General features: G+C 44.3%; 1 protein-coding gene across 2 annotated transcripts in view; it reads left to right on the top strand.

Annotated features, from left to right (window-relative positions):
- LOC146822906 (tyrosyl-DNA phosphodiesterase 2-like) overlaps positions 1-16,307 on the top strand; it is a 157,861-nt gene extending 141,554 nt beyond the window's left edge. Inside the window, exon 7 of one of the 2 annotated variants that reach the window (XM_085607060.1) lies at positions 14,176-16,307. In XM_085607060.1, coding sequence (XP_085463186.1) covers positions 14,176-14,457 — 282 coding nt within the window. In that variant the 3' untranslated portion in view covers positions 14,458-16,307. The remainder of the gene's footprint in view (positions 1-14,175) is intronic. The other variant, XM_085607061.1, reaches the window with a different exon arrangement.
- The last annotated feature ends 4,226 nt before the right edge of the window (positions 16,308-20,533 follow it).

Genomic DNA, 20,533 nt, shown 5'->3' with positions numbered 1-20,533 from the left:
TGACAGCTGCGCTCCCTGCCTCCACAGATTATTGTAATCAGGTCGCTGACTATTTCATTAATAAGATTGAGAAGATATATGCCACTTTTCCAGTAAGTAGTAGGAGGCATGCCCCCGCGCCTAGTATGGAGGTTCCGTGGACTGAGGATAAGTTTGCCCTCTGACCTCTGGTGGAAGACGAAGTCCTCAGGCTGATGGAGGTGGTGAAATCTGGGTCACCTCTGGATCCGGCCCCTCCAAAATTTCTGCAACTAGGAAAGAAAATGATCACTCCTGTTCTCACCTCGCTACTGAACCTGTCCTTTAGCACGGGGCAGGTTCCCAGTAATTGGAAACATGCCATGGTGGTCCCTCTGTTGAAGAAACCCTCATTAGACCCCACTCTCCCTTCAAATCTAAGACCCTTATCTCTACTTCCCTGTGTAGCTAAAATTGCAGAGAAACATCTGAATGGCCGCCTTTCGAGGTTTCTGGAAGAGAGGCGGGTTCTTCATGATACCCAGTCTGGCTTTAGGCCTATGCATAGTACGGAATCCGCTCTCCTACTGGCAGCTGAAGTGTTGACGGCTGCGGCAGATGAAGGTAGGACTACAGCCTTGATTCTTCACGTCCTAAGTGCCGCGTTCGACACGGTATCCCACGGCCTCCTACTTGAGAGGCTATGGGAGATCGGGGTCGGAGGTGTCACGTGGATATGGTTGAAGAATTTTCTGGAACGTAGATCCTTCCAGGTTCTGCAACATCCTTTCAGCTCCAGGGTCTGTCCTTTAAATCAGGGGGTGCAGCAGGGATCGGCTCTTAGCCCTACCCTGTTTAATATTTATATGCGCCCACTTGCAAATATTGTTCTGAGACATGGAATTCAGCAGGTGTCATATGCTGATGACACTCAACTAGTTGTGACCCTGGAACAGAAGGAATCTGGAAGGGATGCCGATTTCAGATCTGGCCTGGGGGAGCTTATGGATTGGATGAGACTGAGCTGCCTCCAGTTAAATGCAGGGAAGACTGAGGTGATGGTGGTTGGAAAACAGCCCTCCCTCTGGTCGCAGCACTGGTGGCCAGATGCACTGGGACCTAGTCCAGTACTGAAAGCCAAGGTGAAAAATTTGGGAGTGTGGTTCGGCGGAATTCACTCCTTTTCCGAGCAAATATCTGCTATGGCCGGGAGATGTTTTGGCATCTTAAAAATGCTACTTAAGATTCTGGACCTTCTCCCCTGGATGCTAGGAGAACTATTGTACAAGCTTTGGTTACGTCTCGCCTTGATTTTTGCAATGTCCTGTATCTAGGGGTGACTGCAAAAAATCTTAACATCTTGCAGAAGGTCCAAAATGCCACAGCCCGGCTTATCTTGAATGTCCCAAGGAGGTCCTCGGTGGGAGAAGCTTTGAAGGAACTGCATTGACTCCCTATTCGGGCCAGAGTTACCTTTAAGGCCTTATGCTTTAGTCATAGGAACCTTAGGAAAAGCGGGCCACGTGTTTTTTACTTCCTCTCCTGACAGTCTATCAGCCTGCTCGCAATCTGAGATCGCTGGGCAGTGCAAGACTGACTGTGCCCAGGGTACGGAAGGTGCAGGTCGGCGGGAGATCCTTCGGTTTCCTGGCAGACAAAGCATGGAATGAGCTCCCAGTGGATCTGAGGACATCTGAGTCGGAGTCTCTGTTCCGCAAAAAACTGAAAACCTGGCTCTTCCGTCAGGGCTAAAGTAGCAGAGTGCTTTCTTGTTGTGGCTATCCACGCTCGATGATGGGCAGTTTGGGAGGGTCTTTGGGGTTCATTATGTCCTAGCACGGGGACACTCTGGTTGGAGTAACCATTGCGCTCTATAAGCTTCATAATAATAATTAACAATTATGCAAGTGTGGTCATATAACACAATAGTGTAATGTAAGCATGGAAATAGAATAGAGGTTTACTTTTGATTACAAATGTCTGTTTCTATAAAAAATACATAGTATTAGATAACCCATCAAACAAACGTCTGTTTCACTAAAAATATCACATTAATAAGGGAGGGTAGAGGTATAAGGAGGTGGACTCGTCCTCCAGAAAACAATCAAAATAACCAAGTAAGAGTCTCTCCTGCTGGAGAAGGAAAAAGGGGGGACCTGACCTCTAGGTAGGACTGGGAAAATAATATTTTCTTTTAAATAACCCTCACCCACCCGGGTTGCCCCATGGTGGCATGCTTCATCATAGGGTTCATCCCTGCCCTCTACGAACAGGGGTGTGCTACTACCTATGAAGACACGGGTTTCACTAAAAATACATAGTACTAGATACCCATCAACGCACTTCTTGATCTGTCTTTTCATGAAAGTTAAGCTGCTAGAGAAAGTCTTGGTAACAAGGTGATTATTTTAGAGGCAAATATAAAGAGACATCTAATTTCAAAAGTAGATTGTAACTACCTCTTGACTTATTACTTGTAACAAACAGACGACGTTCAGTGCACCATTGGTTTATGCTAGGTTTCAATTTTGTTTGCAAGCTTCAAAAAATATAATTTTAGTATTGAAGGAGTAATAATATGTGGCATTGGCCCTGGGTCTTAAACATGACATCAAGAATACTTACCAGGCTGTTCGAATAAACACACCATTTTCAAGCATGGTATATCAACAACAACGTTATGAACATATTATTTTCATTTAGCTTTATTATAATCCAGTGGCGTTCTGATCGTAGTTCCCATCAGTTCATGATAGCAACAAGAGCCTTAAACAAACGAAGGGTTAGTGCAGGAACTGCTGGTGACACACTTGTGTTCTCCCCAATATGTCGGAACTTGTGGACAACCAAGTCTAGGGCCAAAGGAGAGAACCCTTGCCAGTGTGTTAAGTGACATGTGCTAACACATACAGGTTCCAGTGTGGCTAAACTTTGACTGCCAGCACTCCAAACATTAACATAGGCTTCTATATAAATGCTCTGCTGAGGCCCGAGTTGTCTAGTTTTTTTTTAAAGCATGGTTGTTCTAGGACACAATCCTGAATTGGACTTGCGAGCACGGTCCTATGATGCCTATTCTCCATAACCTAAGCTAGTCACCGGTAAGACTACATTTATTGTGAAGCCTGGTCAATGACAAGAACTCCTGGAAGGGTTTGATATAGGTGTGTCCGCCCAGTGGAAATGATGTGCATTCTTTCAGCCCTTAAAGGTTTCTGTTGCAACGGTCTGTAGCTCTGACTGCAGCTAAGAAGTGTATCCACCTGCTTTCACTTTAGAGTCTGACAAAATGACTCAATCCGTTTATCGACCCTCTTTAGACCCTCATTATGAGTGCCTAGGTTTTGGTGCAATATTTATTCGTCCTGTTCTGGTATTTGCCAGGTATCCCCCTCCCAATAAATACTGCCAAAATAAATCCGTGGCTGTTGTTTTTTTAATCACACCCGCTATTACTGGCAATGATAAAAGCCTCAAAACTCATAATTGCGATATGTGCGGTAAAGGGAGTTACTGCACATATCAGAATGTTTTGTCTAACTCATAAGGGCTTAAGCTTTAAAAAGGAATCTTTACGAATATGGTTGTGCACTAAATAATTTTTACAACCTGACTTCCCATATTACAGCTTGAAGCAAATGATCTCTCCAATACAGAGGTCTACAACCTTTTATGTATTAAGAGCTACCTTTGTTCAATGAATATCATCATGAGCTACTATTATTAGTTTTGTAATAGTGACCACTACAGACAATATTACCTTAATGGCCACCCTATGCAAGATTACCAGCAGTGATCACCTCAGTGCATCAGGAGGCTTGCCAGAAGTAATGTAAAAAAGGCTTTCTCAATTTGGATTGCTTTTACATGGGTAATACATAACAGCCACAGGTGCAATGCCAGAGCATCAAGGTATTATTGTTAGTAATATGTTTTCTGATAGCCACATGATTATCACTCAAATATAAGCTCTAAATATATTTTGGAAACTCAGTCATTTTTATGCAAATATCAGCTTTATGAATTGTGAAAATACACACATTTTTGTCTTGAATGCACACTTTTACATTTTGTTTTATGAATATTGATTCAACCTAGCAAAAGTTTCAAATTTAGAAGGCTGTACTTGAAGCAGGAGAGCTACTAATAGGTAGCTGGATCACATGAAGAGGAGTGGCAGGAATGAGAAACTAGAGGAAGACTTAGGGCTTTGGAGGGAGCTATGTTGTGGTTTATTAGCTAATGGTTTTCTGATAGGCTCACAAAGTACCACTACAGGCGGTAGACCTGTGAGTTCTGATTGAGAGGGGGAGTAAATGTTTTGAATGTCTAACCGCCCAGTCTTAGAATGTGGAGCGGGGGGCGTAGCGGAGGGTCGGTCTTGAACCACTATCCCTGCATTGCATTAATATGTATTTCCTTTGCTCGCAACTGAGTGCACACCCATGGTTATGTTCATGTAAAACTTTAAATAACGTTTATAAAATAAAATAAAAATTAGGTAGCTGGAGATTTTCTAGTATCTCACGAGCTACATTTTGGAGAAGCCTGCTCTAATACATATCAACAAACTAAACCCCAACCACCTTTGAATACGGACCCTAAGTGTCTAAAACTCCTTTCAACACTTCACCGTTCCCTAACAAACTGCTGCCCAACTAATTATCCCAAAGCCTCCTTCACCTTCCAAATAGGATTCTCCCTCGTCCTTGCACCCATTTGCTATAATATTCCAATGTACTTCCCCCTCAGAGCATCTCAGCTTTGCTTCGTACTCAACCCCTCCCTCGCCCAAGCTTATTTCATTGGACACTGTTCGAAGCCAAGCCACCTGGTCTGTCACCTTGAAATCGGACAACTACTTCATATGTGGGAAAGCCCTCCTAAACTAAATTTCCTGCCCTACTTTTAGTTAGCTCTTTAACCTGTTGCCTAGTTCCTTCCTACCCACCCACAGTAATATCTGGCCTGCCTTTAACTTCAAAATGTCCCCTTAGTGATCTTGCTACTGATCGACAATTCGGACAAGTAGTATTCAGTATCCAGAAACAATAGATGATCTCCATATTCCATTAAAACTCCTAGCTTTAAATGTCACTGTGGCTGATTATATCTAGGTTTACTTTCCCCCTAGCTTTACTGCTAATTGTATTGCTCCCATTAAAATTGCTTCAGCATTCGCTCTGCCCACACTGTTCCTGTCCATTGCCAACACCCATTTAGCTCCACAATGTCCTTTTTCAGCCGCTGCTGCCAACTGAACTATATAATTTTCACACGAATGGACCAACAGTAAATCCGGTCAACCTTACCATGTTTGTCTCTAATTAGCATAGGAACTAGTTGATCACGTGATATTTTGCCCCCTTTTCCCCACCAAAACCATTGGAATACTTTCCACACTATAAAGGCCACAGATCCAACAATATATCAACCCATCTTTCTACCCTGGCATTCAAACGTCCTAGGATGGATGAGGGAGGCTCAATGAAAAAATAATTAGTCTTGCAGGTGCATTGCACCTACTTGGCTTGCATCCCTTGTGCTTTAGTTGGAGGCCCACCTCCTGAGAGCCTGCTTGCTTTGCTGAAAACCAAACCCTTCTGGCCTCAATTCCCTGCTCCAATCCTAAAACAGCATGTGCCAAACTGCCCACTCCTATAGCCCTAACAGTGTTCCCCCTTATTATTGTGTAAGTTCGATTATCAATAGTACTAAATATCAAAGACAGAATATCAGGAACATCATTATATCTTATTAAGTATTATCGTTGGTAAGTATATTGTCTTTCTATTTTATACAATAATATAAAAGAAAAGACTTCTTGCCCTCATACTCGAAGCCAGCCCTAACAACTGTAAAGAATACTTTACCATCTTCACGGAATTCTCCAATCCTGCAGTTGTCAACAGTGACATCACCCCATCCCAAACACTCTGTGATGCTCTCTCAAACTTTTCAACCAGAGGTTCACCATGCTCTACAACAAATTCGACCTTCAGCCCACCGACTCAAACCTCTTCAGTCAGCCAGATGCCTCCACCACCTCCAACCAGAAGATCAACAACTGGGAACCCCGGTCAAACATAGACACCTCTGCCCCTGATGAAAACCCTCCACTCAGGAGCCCCCTCTGACCCCTGCCCCACTTCATCTGGAAGCAGTGTTATCTCCTCTGCTCTCACCACAATCATCAGTACCTACCTAACCACCACCACCTTCCCAGAAAACTGGAAAAATGCAGACGTCGCCGCCCTGTTAAAGAAGCCATCAACAGTTCCCAAAACCCTCAGCAACTAGAGACCCATCTCACTTCTACCTTTCTCAGCCAAAATCATGGAGAAAGCCATCAACATTCAACTCTCTGAACACCTAGAACACCACCAACTCCTTGACAGATCGCAATCAGGCTTCTGCCCCAACAACAGCACTGAAGCAGCCATCATTGCGTCACCAATGACATCAGAAGCATCCACGACTGAGAATAAACAGCCACCCTCATCCTTCTCGACCTTTCTGCAGCCTTTAACACTGTCTCCCACAACACACTCATCAGAAGGCATCACGCGATACTATCACCCTTACACCTCAGAACCCAAAAGTCTCATTTGTGGGGTCCCTCAAGGCTCGTCCCTCAGTCGAACACTCTTCAGTGTATACATGGCACCGCTCGCATACACCGTCAAATCGCACATCAGCATCGTCTCATACGCCAATGACACGATTCATTCTCTCCCTCAGACCGATCCAGCATGACCAAAACCAACTTTGCCAACTGCATGATCAACGTTCCATCATGGATGAGTATCAATTGCCTCCAGCTCAGCCTCATGCAAAATAGAAGTCCTGATTTTCGGAAACAACTCCCCCTAGAATGCCTCATGGTGGCCCTCCGAACTGGGCTCCCCACCCAACCCTACTGATCATGCCGAGAATCTCAGGAACATCCTAGACACCAACCTCACCATGAATAAACAGATCAACACCGTCTCCTCATCATGCTTCCACATCCTGCGAATGCTGTGCAAGATCTTTAAATGAATCCTTATGAACATTAGATGAACTGTCACCCAGGCTCTAATCACTAGCAGAATAGATGACGGAAACTCTCTCTATGAAGGAATCTCAGTCCGCATCCTACACAAACCCCAAACCTCCCAGAATGCCGCCACCAGACTCATTTTGGATATTCCATGAAACGCCCACATCTTACCGTGCCTCAGCGCACTCCACTGGCTCCCAGTCCAGGAAAGATGCAAATTCAAGCTGCTCACATACGCCTACAAAGCCTTCCACAAAATCGAACCAGCATATTTTAACCACCGCCTCAACTTCTACCAACAACCTCCTGACACCTTCGGGTTGGTCTCCCAGGCTACCGCATGCATGCCACGCATCAAGAAGACCATATGTGGGGGACAAGAAGACCAGATGTGGGGGACAATCCTTCTCACACATCGCAGCAAATGCCTGGAACGACCTCCTGCTATACCTCACAATCACTCCCTCCATCATGGACTTCGAAAGAAACTCATGACCTGGCTCTTCCAAAAAACAAAAAGGCATGATTCCAATCCGTCCACCTTTCTTGGGCCCTCGCTCTACTCAGCGCCTGGATACCCTCACATGTGATTAGCCGTGCCTTACAAATTCAAATAGCAAAACCACTGGGACAGTGCACATTTTTCAAGTTCATATTCAATTTTTATTGCACAATTGCCATCCATTGCAATACATAAGGTCCATAATTAAAGCACATATTTAAAGTCTATAGGTGTTACTAATTTCAAATTCAAAAATTCACAATGGAGCTGGCTTCAAAACAGGTGGCCAAATATTATTAGTATGACAGTGTGTGTCACATTTCAAAGTGTATCAATAATTTAAACGGATAAAATGTATGTAGAAATTCAATCTGGCCTAAACAGTCTTAAACGAGTTGAATTAAAATTGAAATGTACCTCATTTATACAGTAGCAATACAGTAGCAATTGTCAACATTCCATCAAATCACAAACTACTGTGAAACACCGGTGTCTTGTCGTTGCTTCACCTTCCACCAGGATTTATCAGCTTGTTTCCCATAAATATCACAAGCATCGCTCGAGTCAAATTAACGTACTTTCTGCCAGCTTCACAAACTTAACCCCTTCGCCGTGGGGGTAATTCCCCCGTGGTGCAGGGGGGGGGGGCGGCGGCGCTGTGCTCATGACGAGCCCAGCTCGTCGTGAGGCACAGTGGAGCTGTGCTCATGACGAGCTGAGCTCGTCACGACCCCGCCCACTGATTGATTCACCCGTACAGGCGGGGAATCAATCGCGCGTGGGTGGGCCGCAACAGTTATGAAGAACCCAGTTCGTCATGAGCACAGCTCCACTGTGCCTCATGACGAGCTGGGCTCGTCATGAGCACTGAAGCAGTTAACCAAGGCAGTCAATAGTTGTATGCCTTCAATACTAAAGGAGCTACTGAATCTGCTTTGCGGCGCCTAATTTTCAGCCTCAGTAGGAAGGCTTGAAATAATCCTACGCCTCTGCATAGGAGCTGGGCAAAAAAACACTATGCTCTGCCTACATACTTGTGCCCTGTAAACAGCATGCATAGCAAATGGAAACCTCAAAAATGGACTTAATGTTGCACTTGACAATACCTGGACACCTGTACTACGTCATTTATACTAGCATAGTGCACCTTACTGTCCACCACCACAATAAAGTTTTTAGCGGACAGCATTTCTAGCCAACATAAATCGACTGTTAAGAATTGCCCCGCTAATTCCTTAGGGACCACATTTAAATGTGTAAATAATGAAGGCTTCTAATGGCTATTCTGTGAAAGGATCTATTACTGTACACTTAATCTCTTTCCACAGCTTTTTCTGGACTATGTCTTGCAGTGCTAATACCAATGCCAAGATATCAGCCTAGAGACACACCCTTGTACGTCTGTCACTTAAACTAAAACCACCTTTAAAACCTTCCTTGTGGTAGTTTTGCCGCTTATCGGTCTGGGACAAAAAATAAGCCAACGCTGTGTAACTGGGTGTCATGCCTCATGGTTCAAACACTCTGGTATTTACGTTCAGATTCCCTATTAAACTCTCCCTATTTGAAACCCAGGAGGCATTTCTGTCCTCTGGACTTGCTCGTGGGGTACCTCTGAAAGGGCAAATAATGCACTGAAAGGGACCATGCTCTATACTTGAGTTTTCTTGAACATGTCACTATTGGTAGGGCTCCCAATACTCACTCTAAAAAAATCAGAAACGTTGATTTTCATTTGTCATGGGAACTGTGGCTGGCTGGCTATATCTTTTTTTAACCCTATTTCTGGCACACATCCCTGTCCAGTACCTTAAAATTATCCTCTACCAGCTCCTCTTTCAATAATTTGTCTTTGATTGGTGCTATCAAATGTAGACCCACCGGCTTGGTAATCCCTCTATATGGCAAATATTTCCACTTTTACAGCCCCCTCTGCGGATGTTACTACCTTAAGCAATTTGCTCCTCCTGGTCTTTTTGTCACTTTGCCAAAGCAAGCTCAGCAATTTATGCTTTGTGCCTTCCATCTTCTCTTCTGTTGCCTCATCAACCCCTTCTATCCAGGTTCCCTTCTCAATGTTCCTAGTTTCAGCCCGATTTGTTCCTTTTAACTAAAAGCTCCTACAAATTCCCCTTACTTCCAGCCAACGTGTCTGCACCGACTCTGACTGCATCCCGCTACACATTCATATGTACTTACTGTTTACCATTTACCTGACCTAATCTGAACATCCTTTGACACTAGGAAGCTGAGCAGGATAGTCCCCACTTACCTGGAGGGGGATGATATCCATAATTGGATCACTGCTTTGGAGAGGGCCTGTAATGTTCAGAAGGTCCTTCAAGGGCAGTGGACAGCCATCCTGTGGCGCTCCTTTTCCAGCAAAAGTAGAGACAAGCTCCTCACTGTTAGAGAAGAGGATGCTGATAATTACTCAGTCTTGAAAAGTGCCCTCTTAGGTGGGTTTGGTTTAACTAATGAACAGTACAGAGTAATGTTTAGGGACACCCAGAAGGCCCACACCCAACACTGGGTTGATTTAATAGACAAGGCTATTAAGGCTCTGGAAGACTGGCTTCATGGAAGCAAGGTACAGGACTATGAGGGATTGTTCAATTTGTTGATGAGGGATCACATCCTTCATAATTGTCAGAATCAACAACTGCACCAGTACCTGGTGGACTCTGATCTGGCCTCTCCCCAAGAATTGGGAAAGAAGGCAGAGAAATGGGTACGTACCAGGGTTAAGCAGAAAAATAATGGTGGTGAAGGTGACCAGAAGAGGCAAGATTCTTCTACGACCCAAGAGAAGGGTGAGGAGAAGGGTAAAGACAAAAAGGGAGTCTTCACAAAGTCCCCGAAAACCTGCCTCTGGGGGTTGAGTCCCAAAACTCCACCATTTCTAAAAAGAAACCTTGGTGCTACCTATGTAAGGAGAAAGGCCATAGGCCAAGGGATGCTAATTGTCCTAAGGCCAGCACCAAAGAAGCTACTACCATTGCCCCTAAGGCAACTAGCCCCCCATCACCAGTACAAGTGGTAGTATGGCTCTCTCTGATCAATGGTCAAGAAGCTATGGCTTACAGAGGCCAGTGTCAAAATGGTGACAGAGAAACTTGTGTCCTCTGAACAAATCCTACTTGGTTAACTGTACCAAGTGACCAACGTCAGCAATGTCAGGACTGATCACTCCTTGGCAGTTATTAATCTCAGTTGGGGAGGGGTAACTGGCCCTAAAAGAGTTGTGGTTTCTTCAGACCTACCTGTAGATTGTCCGTTGGGCAATGATTTGGAAACTTCAGCGTGGTCCGAAGTAGAGTTTGGGACACATGCAGAGATTATGGTAATCTCTGCCAGTGCATTTGCTGTCACCAGGGCTCAGGCCAAACAGCTAGGCACTGAGGGAGCACTGGATCCTGGAAAAATGGAGCAGCTGGCTCCTAAGAGAAGTAGCAGGAAGGGTAAAGACATCCTCCTGCCAAATTCCCAGTGAGAGTCAGTAGATGACCTCAGGCCCTGTGAAGGGACTGTCCCAGAGGATCGTGGGCCTGACAGAGTAGTTGGTGGCAGGGGGCCTTTCCAAGACAGACTTCTGTTTGGAGCAGAAATCCTGTCCCTCTCTTGAACAGCTCAGACAGCAAGCTGCTGCTGAGGAGGCAGGGGGTGTGAGTGGGTCCATATAGGCTCTATTGGAAAGATGGGCTCCTGTTCTCTGAGTGTAGAGACCCCAAGCCTGGTGCCACCAGGAGGTTGGTAATACCTCAGAATTCAGAGGTTTTCTTCTATCCCTAGCGCACGACATTCCCCTTGCAGGACATCTTGGGCAGCGCAAAACTTGGGACAGGCCTGTCCCACATTTTCACTGGCCCCACATGTTTATAGACACCAAAGAGTTGTGTTGCTCCTGTGTCACTTGCCCAGCCCGTGGTAAGTCAGGTGGTTCTACAAAGTCCCCCTTAATTTCACTCCCAGTGGTTGGGGTTCCCTTTGAGAGGGTAGGCATAGACATTGTTGGCCCCTTAAACCCTCCAACAGAATCTGGGCACAGTTATATCTTACCATGTCACTAGGTATCCAGAGGCTATTCCCCTTAGGACCACTACAGCTCCTGTGGTGGCTAGGGCCCTTCCGGGAGTCTTTTCCAGAGTGGGATTTCCTAAGGAGGTCTTAACAGACAGAGGTACCAACTTCATGTCTAGTTACATCACTGCCATGTGGAAAGAGTGTGGTGTAAACTACAAGTTTACCATAACCTACCATCCACAGTGCAATGGGCGTGTTGAAAGGTTCATGGGACTTCCAGAAAAGCTCAGGCAAAATGGGATGTCTTGCTACCCTACCTTCTCTTTGCCTGCAGAGAAGTTCCTCAGAAGGGGGTGGGCTACAGCCCATTTGAACTTCTGTTTGGACGTCCAGTTAGGGGTCCATTGTGTGTGGTTAAGGAGGGATGGTATCAGCCTCTCAAACCTTCTAAACAGCACACTGTGGACTATGTCCTTGGCCTGCGTTCACATATGGCTGAGTACATGAAGAAGGCCAGCAAAAACTTTGATGCCAGCCAAGAGCTTCAGAAAGCTTGGCAGGGCCAAAAGGCTGTACTGACTGTTTACCAGCCAGGACAGAAAGTGTGGGTGTGGCCTCAGCTGCTCTCTATGACAAATGGAGTGGCCCCAACACCATCCTTGAGCAGAAAGGTGAGGTCACCTATTTGGCTGACCTAGGTACTCCTAGAAGTCCCTAGTCTTATGAATCGCCTAAAGCCTTTTTGTTGACAGGCTTGCTCATGGCCACTGTTGAGGGACAGGAGGAATAGAGTGACCCTCTCCCTAATCTCCTCTCTTGAGGACCCTGTTGATGGGTCAGCTGATGGAGTAGCCTTGGCAGCCAGCCTCACTAACCAGCAGCAAGCTTATTGCAGGAAAGCCCTCAATCAGTTTGCCCACTTGTTTTCTCTGACTCCTAGTCAAACCACCTTGTGTACCCATGAAGTGGACCCAGGGGACAGTCTGCCTGTGAAGAACAACATTCACAGACAGCCTGACCATGTCAGAGATTGCATCAGGACTGAGGTCCAAAAGATAGCCCTTGGGCTAGTCCAATTGTCCTTGTGCCAAAACCTCACACCCAAGATGGTAAAAGAGAGATGAGCTTTTGTGTGGAATACAGAGGCCTCAAATCAATTGCTAGGACCATCCAATTCCATGGGCAGATTGCTAATTGATACTTTGGCCCCATCCAAGTATCTTAGTACATTTGACCTGACTACTGGCTACTGGCAAGTCAGATTCTCTGAGGATGCCAAGCCAAAAACAGTATTTTCAAACCCCAAATTGGGCATTATCAATTTATTGTAATGTCTTTTGGCGTGAAGAATGCACCTGCCACATTTCAGAGGTTGGTGAACAAAGTTTTCACATGTCTGGAAGCCTATAGTGCAGTATATCGAGATGATATTGCTGTCTTTAGTTCCACCTGGGAGATTCACCTGGTCCACTTCAGAAATGTTGTGGAGGCCCTGCAAAAGGCAGGCCTCACTATCAAGGCCACCAAGTCCCAAAGGTTGTGTACTTTCGTCACCTGTTAGGTGGAGGCCAAGTTCAACCATTGGAGAGCAAAATCCAAACCATTATAGACTGGGTTTCTCCCACTACCCAGACTCAGGACAGAGCTTTCTTGGGCCTGACTGGGTACTATAGGTGGTTTGTTCAGGGATATGGGTCCATTGTGACTCCCCTTAACCCCTTCAGTGCCATGCCCTTTCCCCGCCCTGTGTCGGACGTTACATTAGCGGGCGGGGTTCATGAAGAGATAGTCTCGTCATGGGCACAGCGCAACCATGCTCCATGACGAGACTATCTCGTCATGGGCACTGAAGAGGTTAATGATCTCACCTCCAAAAGGATGCCTAAGAAAGTTCAGTGGACAGTTAGCTTTCAAAAAGCATTTGATATCTAAGACCACTAAAATCACCATAATGGTTGTCTGGATTAGTGCAAGGTTCATCACTTAAATAAGTGTGCACCATATACTAAGCCAGCCTCCTACACATATGTCTTCTCATTCTCAAAAAGGTGGCCTTCCACAAGCATGAAAGGGTGGAAAAAACAGCCTTTCTCTGACACTACCATGTAAACCTTCCCCTTGCCTAAACTGTCCAATCCAGAATGAGCATCGCCTAATGGATTACCCTGCTCATCTGACCAGGTCTCACCTCAACCCCTACCCTCACATTCTGAAGGGCTCCCGTGTCCTATGGCAACCCCTGTTTTGAATTCTAGACATCGGCTTCTAAATATGACTGCCTTGTAGCACAGATGCCTCATTGTAATGCAGGAAGTAGCATGGAAGACTGGAATGAAAACTGGGAACCTAAAGTAATTGTGAGTGAGAAGACATTGTAATAAATATCTGCCATCTCATTTTCATGCTGTCATTGTGTCGTTTTAAAACCTCGTCCAGCTGCCTCTCTGTGCCTCTGTTGTCATTGCTTCTTTTACCTATGCTATCTATCCTAGTTATAAGCTAGTAATTTTGGAGTGGTGCTAATTGTGGGTGTGGCCAGAGTTTGTAGTTCGTAAGCAACAATGCTTTTCTCACTGTGGAAGATGAGCAGATAAATATAGCTTGCAGCGTTTGGATTTCTGTATTGAATCTTGTCTACTTTACATTCCAGGTATCTAAAATAGGAGGCCTTCCAAGTAACATTTTGGACATTTGGGAGAGCTTGGGTAAACCTGAGCACTGTCGTTACACATGGGACACAAAAGTGAATAATAACTTAAGAGCGCCTTATACCTGCAGACTGAGGTTTGATCGCATATTATTCCGAGCATCCAAGGATGGAGGCCACTTTATCCCACGTACATTGGACCTACTCGGATTAGAAAAACTGGACTGTGGCCGATTCCCCAGTGACCACTGGGGTCTGTTGTGTGTATTTGATGTGGTTTTGTAATTGAAAGTATAAATGCTGTACTTATTCTGTTTTAAAAATAACATTTATCAGAATTCTACATTTTCATTTAATTTTTATGTAAATGAATACCACTGACTTGTGAAATTAGCATTTTTGGTTTATAACAATGATACCACAAACCACCCTCTTGAATAATAAATTAGCACTTCTGTTGCCCAGTGACATCAATCTTTGAGTTGCTTGGATGGTTGATATTATAGTCACAACAACCGATATGGCCTGCCGCCACCATCTCTTTTAAGCACCCTCTTCCCTTCCATGTTACTATTTTTACCCCCAGTTAAAGTCATTACGGCAGTACTCGCTGGCTTATACCGCCGAATTTTAGATGGTTTTCTTTATTGCTGACATTTGTGTAATATGTACATACCGTTACATGATTTTACTACCTCAATGTGTATTTACATGGTATGCTTTTTTCAACAATGTAACTACGGATTGCCTACCTTGTCACATATATTGTATGTAATATAAATCCCAATAAATATATTTTCCAAAAAAGTAATATAGTCAAAATTAATACATTCAAATGGAAATAGTTTATAGCTAACTTGTTTCTTCGCTGTCACATTTGGGAGAAAAATCACACCACATTTCATAAAGGAAGTTAGTTGCCTTATACCACATTTTGTATAATAAAGCTCTCAGGACAAGATGGTGTAATTAAAGTTTTGTTGTATATTTGAAGGTGAAGCAAGAAAAATCGAAGTGATCAAAGTGTAGTGTTAATGTTTATAGTCTAAATATTGTCTTTAAATGGCAGCACAATACTGCAGTGTATAACATAAGCTTCAGTAAATGTTGGTGCTTTTGAAACAAAATATGGAAGGAAGAAATGTCCATGCCAAGGACTTTGCCGGAAAAGTAGGTGGGTTTTCGGATTGCACAACAAAATGTATTTGAACCTCTTCATATTTTTTTACAATTATTTTATCAGTCATAATAATAATTCATCACAATCATTACATTAATTTTTTATTACCATATAGCATATGTTTGCCAAAGCAATCCCGAATGTTTTAGTCTAACTTATTGAATTCATGTATCAGGGTATCACCAAGAAGTACATGCATCTCCAAAATGTATCTTAGTTAAAAACTCATTACATCAATCTTACGTGCATTTATCGCCTATCTCGTGCCTAATCTCATGCATACCTCATTCACACATTACATAAATTCTCAGTAGGTTTGCTTTGTGCATTTAAATGTTACCCTTGTTTATATTTTTCATTATTTAAACTCTTGTAACTTACATTTGTTTCAACCAGTATGTAGCTCAACATTCTTCTTCCCCATTCATTGATCCGTATTGTTGACGACATCACTGGCAAATGTAACTTATGTACTTTGGATAGTCCATTATTAGTTACCACATTCTTATTTATTGTCAACAAACTATTTCTTATTTACTATTCATTGCTAAATTTCAACCGTTTTTGCATCTTTGTTTTCTACCAAACATTCCATTCCGTTAAAATAAAAGAAACCTTCATGTAAGGTAGGGCTGTGATATTAATTTTCTTCAATGATTTACCCATTGTATTTCTGTTTACGCATAAATACTAATGAACTAAGGTCACTTTTATATTGGTTAATGCCTTCATCATCTGAATACATTATGAATGGTCTGTTTTTCTTGGCTTAATAGAGTAATGCATATGCTGCAGGGACATGTATTTGACCCCTAGGACGCAGATTCAAATTTCAGTGGGTCCACTTACCCTTTTATCTGTAAAAAGTAGATGAAAAACCTACCATAACTATGCTGTTAATGTGTATTCTGAGAGCCATAGTAATCATAACTATGTGGATTAAAAGTCCTTTTCCGTACTCAGATTCTTAGTATTTTAGTTATTATAATTATTCATACATATTGCTCACTGATTTTCCTGTGTTCTTTTAGCTTTGATGTGCAATATTTTCCATATTACTTAAAATCCAGAATATAATGGGCTTTTATTAGGACCTTGATTCAAACTTAAGCCATCAACATAGTTTAAATACACAAAAGGTGATAGGAGGAATGCTTCAATAAGTCTAACCACTGGCAGTTGTTTGAGGTAGCACTCCAACCCATCGTTCTTTTACCCACCATGGTACCTCACTTTGGACCCAGCCATATGCAAATCACTCTTGATCCTGGTCCTCATAGGACCAGTCCTGACCGAACTGCCAGGTCAGATCCTCCCTGAACCAGAAACCAAGCAACCCAAGATTGCTTTTGTCTTAATTGGGGCTCTTCAGTTTGGGGTCGCTTTGTTCCAGTGGCATTGCGAGCAAGGAATCCACACCTGGCCATACCCTTGTGCACTTACAGCATTACATCAAACACACAAAAGGTGATGGGAAGAATGCTTGCAATAAGTGTAACTACTGACAATGGCTCGGGTAGCACTCCAACCCGATGTTTTTTTGCTCACCAAGCACCCTCGGGTCCTTATTACGAGTTTGGCGGTCCTCCACCAGCACCACCACTGCGCCATCCGCTGGAGGACCACTAAAGCTGTGGTGCACCCGCTCGCCGGAAAACGAGTTTAGTCCAGGTCGGGCCGGCAGTGCTGAGGCGATCTCTAGGCAGCCCTCCGTTAGGCTCATAGGAGAGCTTAACATGTAGACCACCACCATTAGAACGCCAGCAGCACATGCCTGCAAAGTGTGGCATGCACCATGTCGTGCAGGAACAGGGGTGCAATTCCAGGAGGGCACAACATGTGCCCCTCTGCATGCACCCCCAGGAGCAGCAGGGGGCCCTGTTAGGGCCCCCTTAGTTGCCTCTCTATCACCCATTGTATGGCAGGCTCATCACCTTGAAAAGGGTGGTGGACTGGCAACTCAGAATATGCTCGGCTGTGCCGTGGCGGCACCGCCAGCATATACCTGCTCCTGTCCACTGCGTGACCGTCGCAGGATTCTGAATCCCCTTTGGACGCATCGGTCCTGTGGTGGTCCAATGCCACGCTCCTAATAATGCAGGTGGGCCTGCAGTGTGGCGGTCGTCGGATCGCCACCTTAAGTACGTAATAAGCCCCTCAGTTTGAACCTGGCCATATGCACATCAGTTTTGACCCGGTTCCTCTTGGGACTAGTCCAGCCTGAACTTCCAGGCCAGGTCCTCCCTGAACCAGAACACTACCAACCCAACAACAATTTCACCCTTTTATGTTATGTTAAAATGATTTCTAAAGCACATGTCTACCCCAAAAGGGGCCTCCCGGCACTAGTCACAGGTAAGAAAAGGCAACAACAGGGCAGTGAGATCATCAGCCTAACAACAAGGTTTTCAGCTGTTACCATAATGGTAAGTGACCTTGAATATACCGGAGGTTGGGTGGCATAGAATTTCAATGGATCGGGACTAAGACACTAAAAGAGCAGCCTATCATAATGGCCCTGCTGTAGTGGGGGAAGTAGGCCAGGTTTAACTCAGCAGAGCGAAGTGCTCCAGAGGGTCTGTAGAAATACATCAGGGTAGCCAGGTTGGGCACTCCCTGCTTGTATACCACTTTGTTGAAGATGCGTAGGGCCTTTAATTTAGTGCGCTTTCCAATAGGTAGCCAGTGGAGCTTAACTAAAAGTTGGGAGGCAGAGCTGAATTTACGGAGGGACTAGAGAAGTCTAGCGGCAGCGTTTTGGACAACCTGCAAGCGGTTCAGAATAGATTAATTTTAGCCCAGATAGAGGATGTTGCAGTAGTCAAGTCATGAGATGACTAAGGATTTCACAATCAGTTGGCGTACTTGCTGGGGAGAAAGTCCCAAGATGGGCCTGAGATCCTTACCATGCCAAAACAGTCGGCTGTTAATGTCTTGACTTGGGTTTTGCATGATAAAGAATTATCCATCTATATCCAAGGTTTTTCACCTCTGATTTTGGATCTGGGAGGACCTAGTATTACCAGCCACCATTGGTCACTCCAAAGATGGGTATGCCTATCTAGTAGGAGAATCTCCATTTTATTGGTGTTAAGTTTTAAGCAGTTGTTGTGCATCCATTCAGCAACTGCTATTAAACAGTTTTTGAAATTAGCACAGCTGCTGAATGATTCTGCATATGACAGTAGTGAAATTCTGAAGGATTTCTCCACCTCAGCTAGGGGTCTGATGTAAATGTTTAAAAGAGTAGGGCTGAGTGCCGAACCCTGGGGGACGCCATGTACCAGTGCTTTTTGGGATGACGCAAAAGGGATGAATTCAACTTGAAACTACCGATCTTTTAGAAAAGAGACAAAACAGTTCAGAGCTTTACCCTGTACTCCCAGTTCAGTGAGTCGGGATAGTAGAATCACATGGGAGACCGAGTCAAAGGCTGCACTTAAATCTAGGCGATCAGAGCCTGGGATTTTCCAGCATCTGAGGAGCTGGGAAGGGCTTCTGTGACTGTTAGAAGAGCACTTTCAGTGCTGTGTGATGGTTGGAATCCATTTTGAGAAACATCAAGCATTTGATTTTGTTCTTAAAGTTTTGTTAGGAGATTGTTTACATGTTCCCCCACCACATTTGGTAGAAATGCCAAGAGATAAATAGGACAGTCGTTTTCTGGCTGAATGGCATCTAACGAGGCTTCTTTAAAAGAGTGATAACCTTGGCATATTTCCAAGATATTGGTATTTCTACAGTACTCAGCAAGAGGGTGGCTACTTCAAGAAAGATGGGGGTAATACTTTTCTGAAATTTTAAAATGAGGTCAGGTTTTAACGGATCATCCGGAGATCCAGATTTTACTTTATTAATACATTAGGTGGAGATATTGTTGATGTCAAGCAGAGCCAATTGGTCCAAGGGTGCCCATTGCATGTGAGTGGCCCCTGTATCAAGGTAGGGAGACATGACTGTTTCCTCTTCTTTATTAAAGTGAAGATAGATATTGTTGACCTTATTAACAAAATGATCAGCAAGTTTATTGCAGTGTCTATAAAAAGCCTCTGCTAATCCAGGAGTAGATGTGGGTTTAGTCAGGCTGTTCACAATAGAAAAGATTTATAAAATATGTCAACAAAAAAGTCAGCGCCAGCTCTTCTAATAGATTGCTGGTCGCCTTTAATCAGTCTCATATAATGTGAATTTGCTTTAGCATCATAGGATTTGCGCCGGGCGTGCTCTAGGATTTTGCATTGCTTCTTTTCTGTGAGCAGTGTTTCGTTGAACCAGGCAGCTGTAGGCTGTTTCCTGGTTCTGCAGGGTTTGGTCGGAATAAAATGATCAAAGGCAGAAGTTAGCATGTTTTGGTGGCAGACTCTGCCCTTTCAATATTGGACTCTAGTGGGGGGACCCTTCTCTCGATAAAGTTTGGAAAGGCAGATGGGTCCAGTTTATGCCATTGCCTTCTCATCGTAGGGTTACTAGTGATAGTATTCTTAGTGCTAGGAAGATCTATAGTCATAGGTACTATGTGATGATCTGAGCAGGTCACTAGGACAAGGAGATCTATTTGGAGGCTACCCATTTTGGAAAACACAGTCCGGCAGATGGCTGGACTCATGGGTTGCACAGTTTACCAATTGAACCAGCTGCAAGGCAGCTAGGTAATTAGTGAAGTCTTGGATTTCCTTGTCATTCGATTGATCAAGATGGAGATTCAAGTCTCCAGTGATGTTGCAGTTTGACAATTGAAGTGGAAGCATCAAGGAGCGCTCTATTAGAGAGGCCCTGAACTGTTTAGAAGGGCCTGGAGGTCTGCAAATCAGGAGACCTTAGCAGGTGCAATTTTTGTTAACATGTAATTTAAATAACATACTTTTACAGTCCTGAATGAAGCCAGTGGCCATGATTGGGGCTCCTTATTTGGGTGTAGCTTCGTTCCAGTGGTAGTGTGACAAAGGTATCACGCTTGGCCACTTAAGGTGTTACCTCAAACATGCTTGTAATAAGTCTAACCACTGGCAATCTCTTGGGATACCTCTCCAACCCAAAGATCTTTTGCCCACAATTCCACCTCAGTTTAGACCCAGGCATATGACAATCAGTCTTGACCCTTCTGCTCATGGGACCAGTCCGGCCTGGACTGCCAAGCCAGGGCATCCCTGAACTGGAACAGATGGAACCCAAAACTGTTTT

Source organism: Triturus cristatus, chromosome 5_2 (genome assembly GCF_964204655.1).
Source record: "Triturus cristatus chromosome 5_2, aTriCri1.1, whole genome shotgun sequence".
Taxonomy (NCBI): domain Eukaryota; kingdom Metazoa; phylum Chordata; class Amphibia; order Caudata; family Salamandridae; genus Triturus; species Triturus cristatus.
This window is presented reverse-complemented; position numbering and strand designations above follow the sequence as displayed.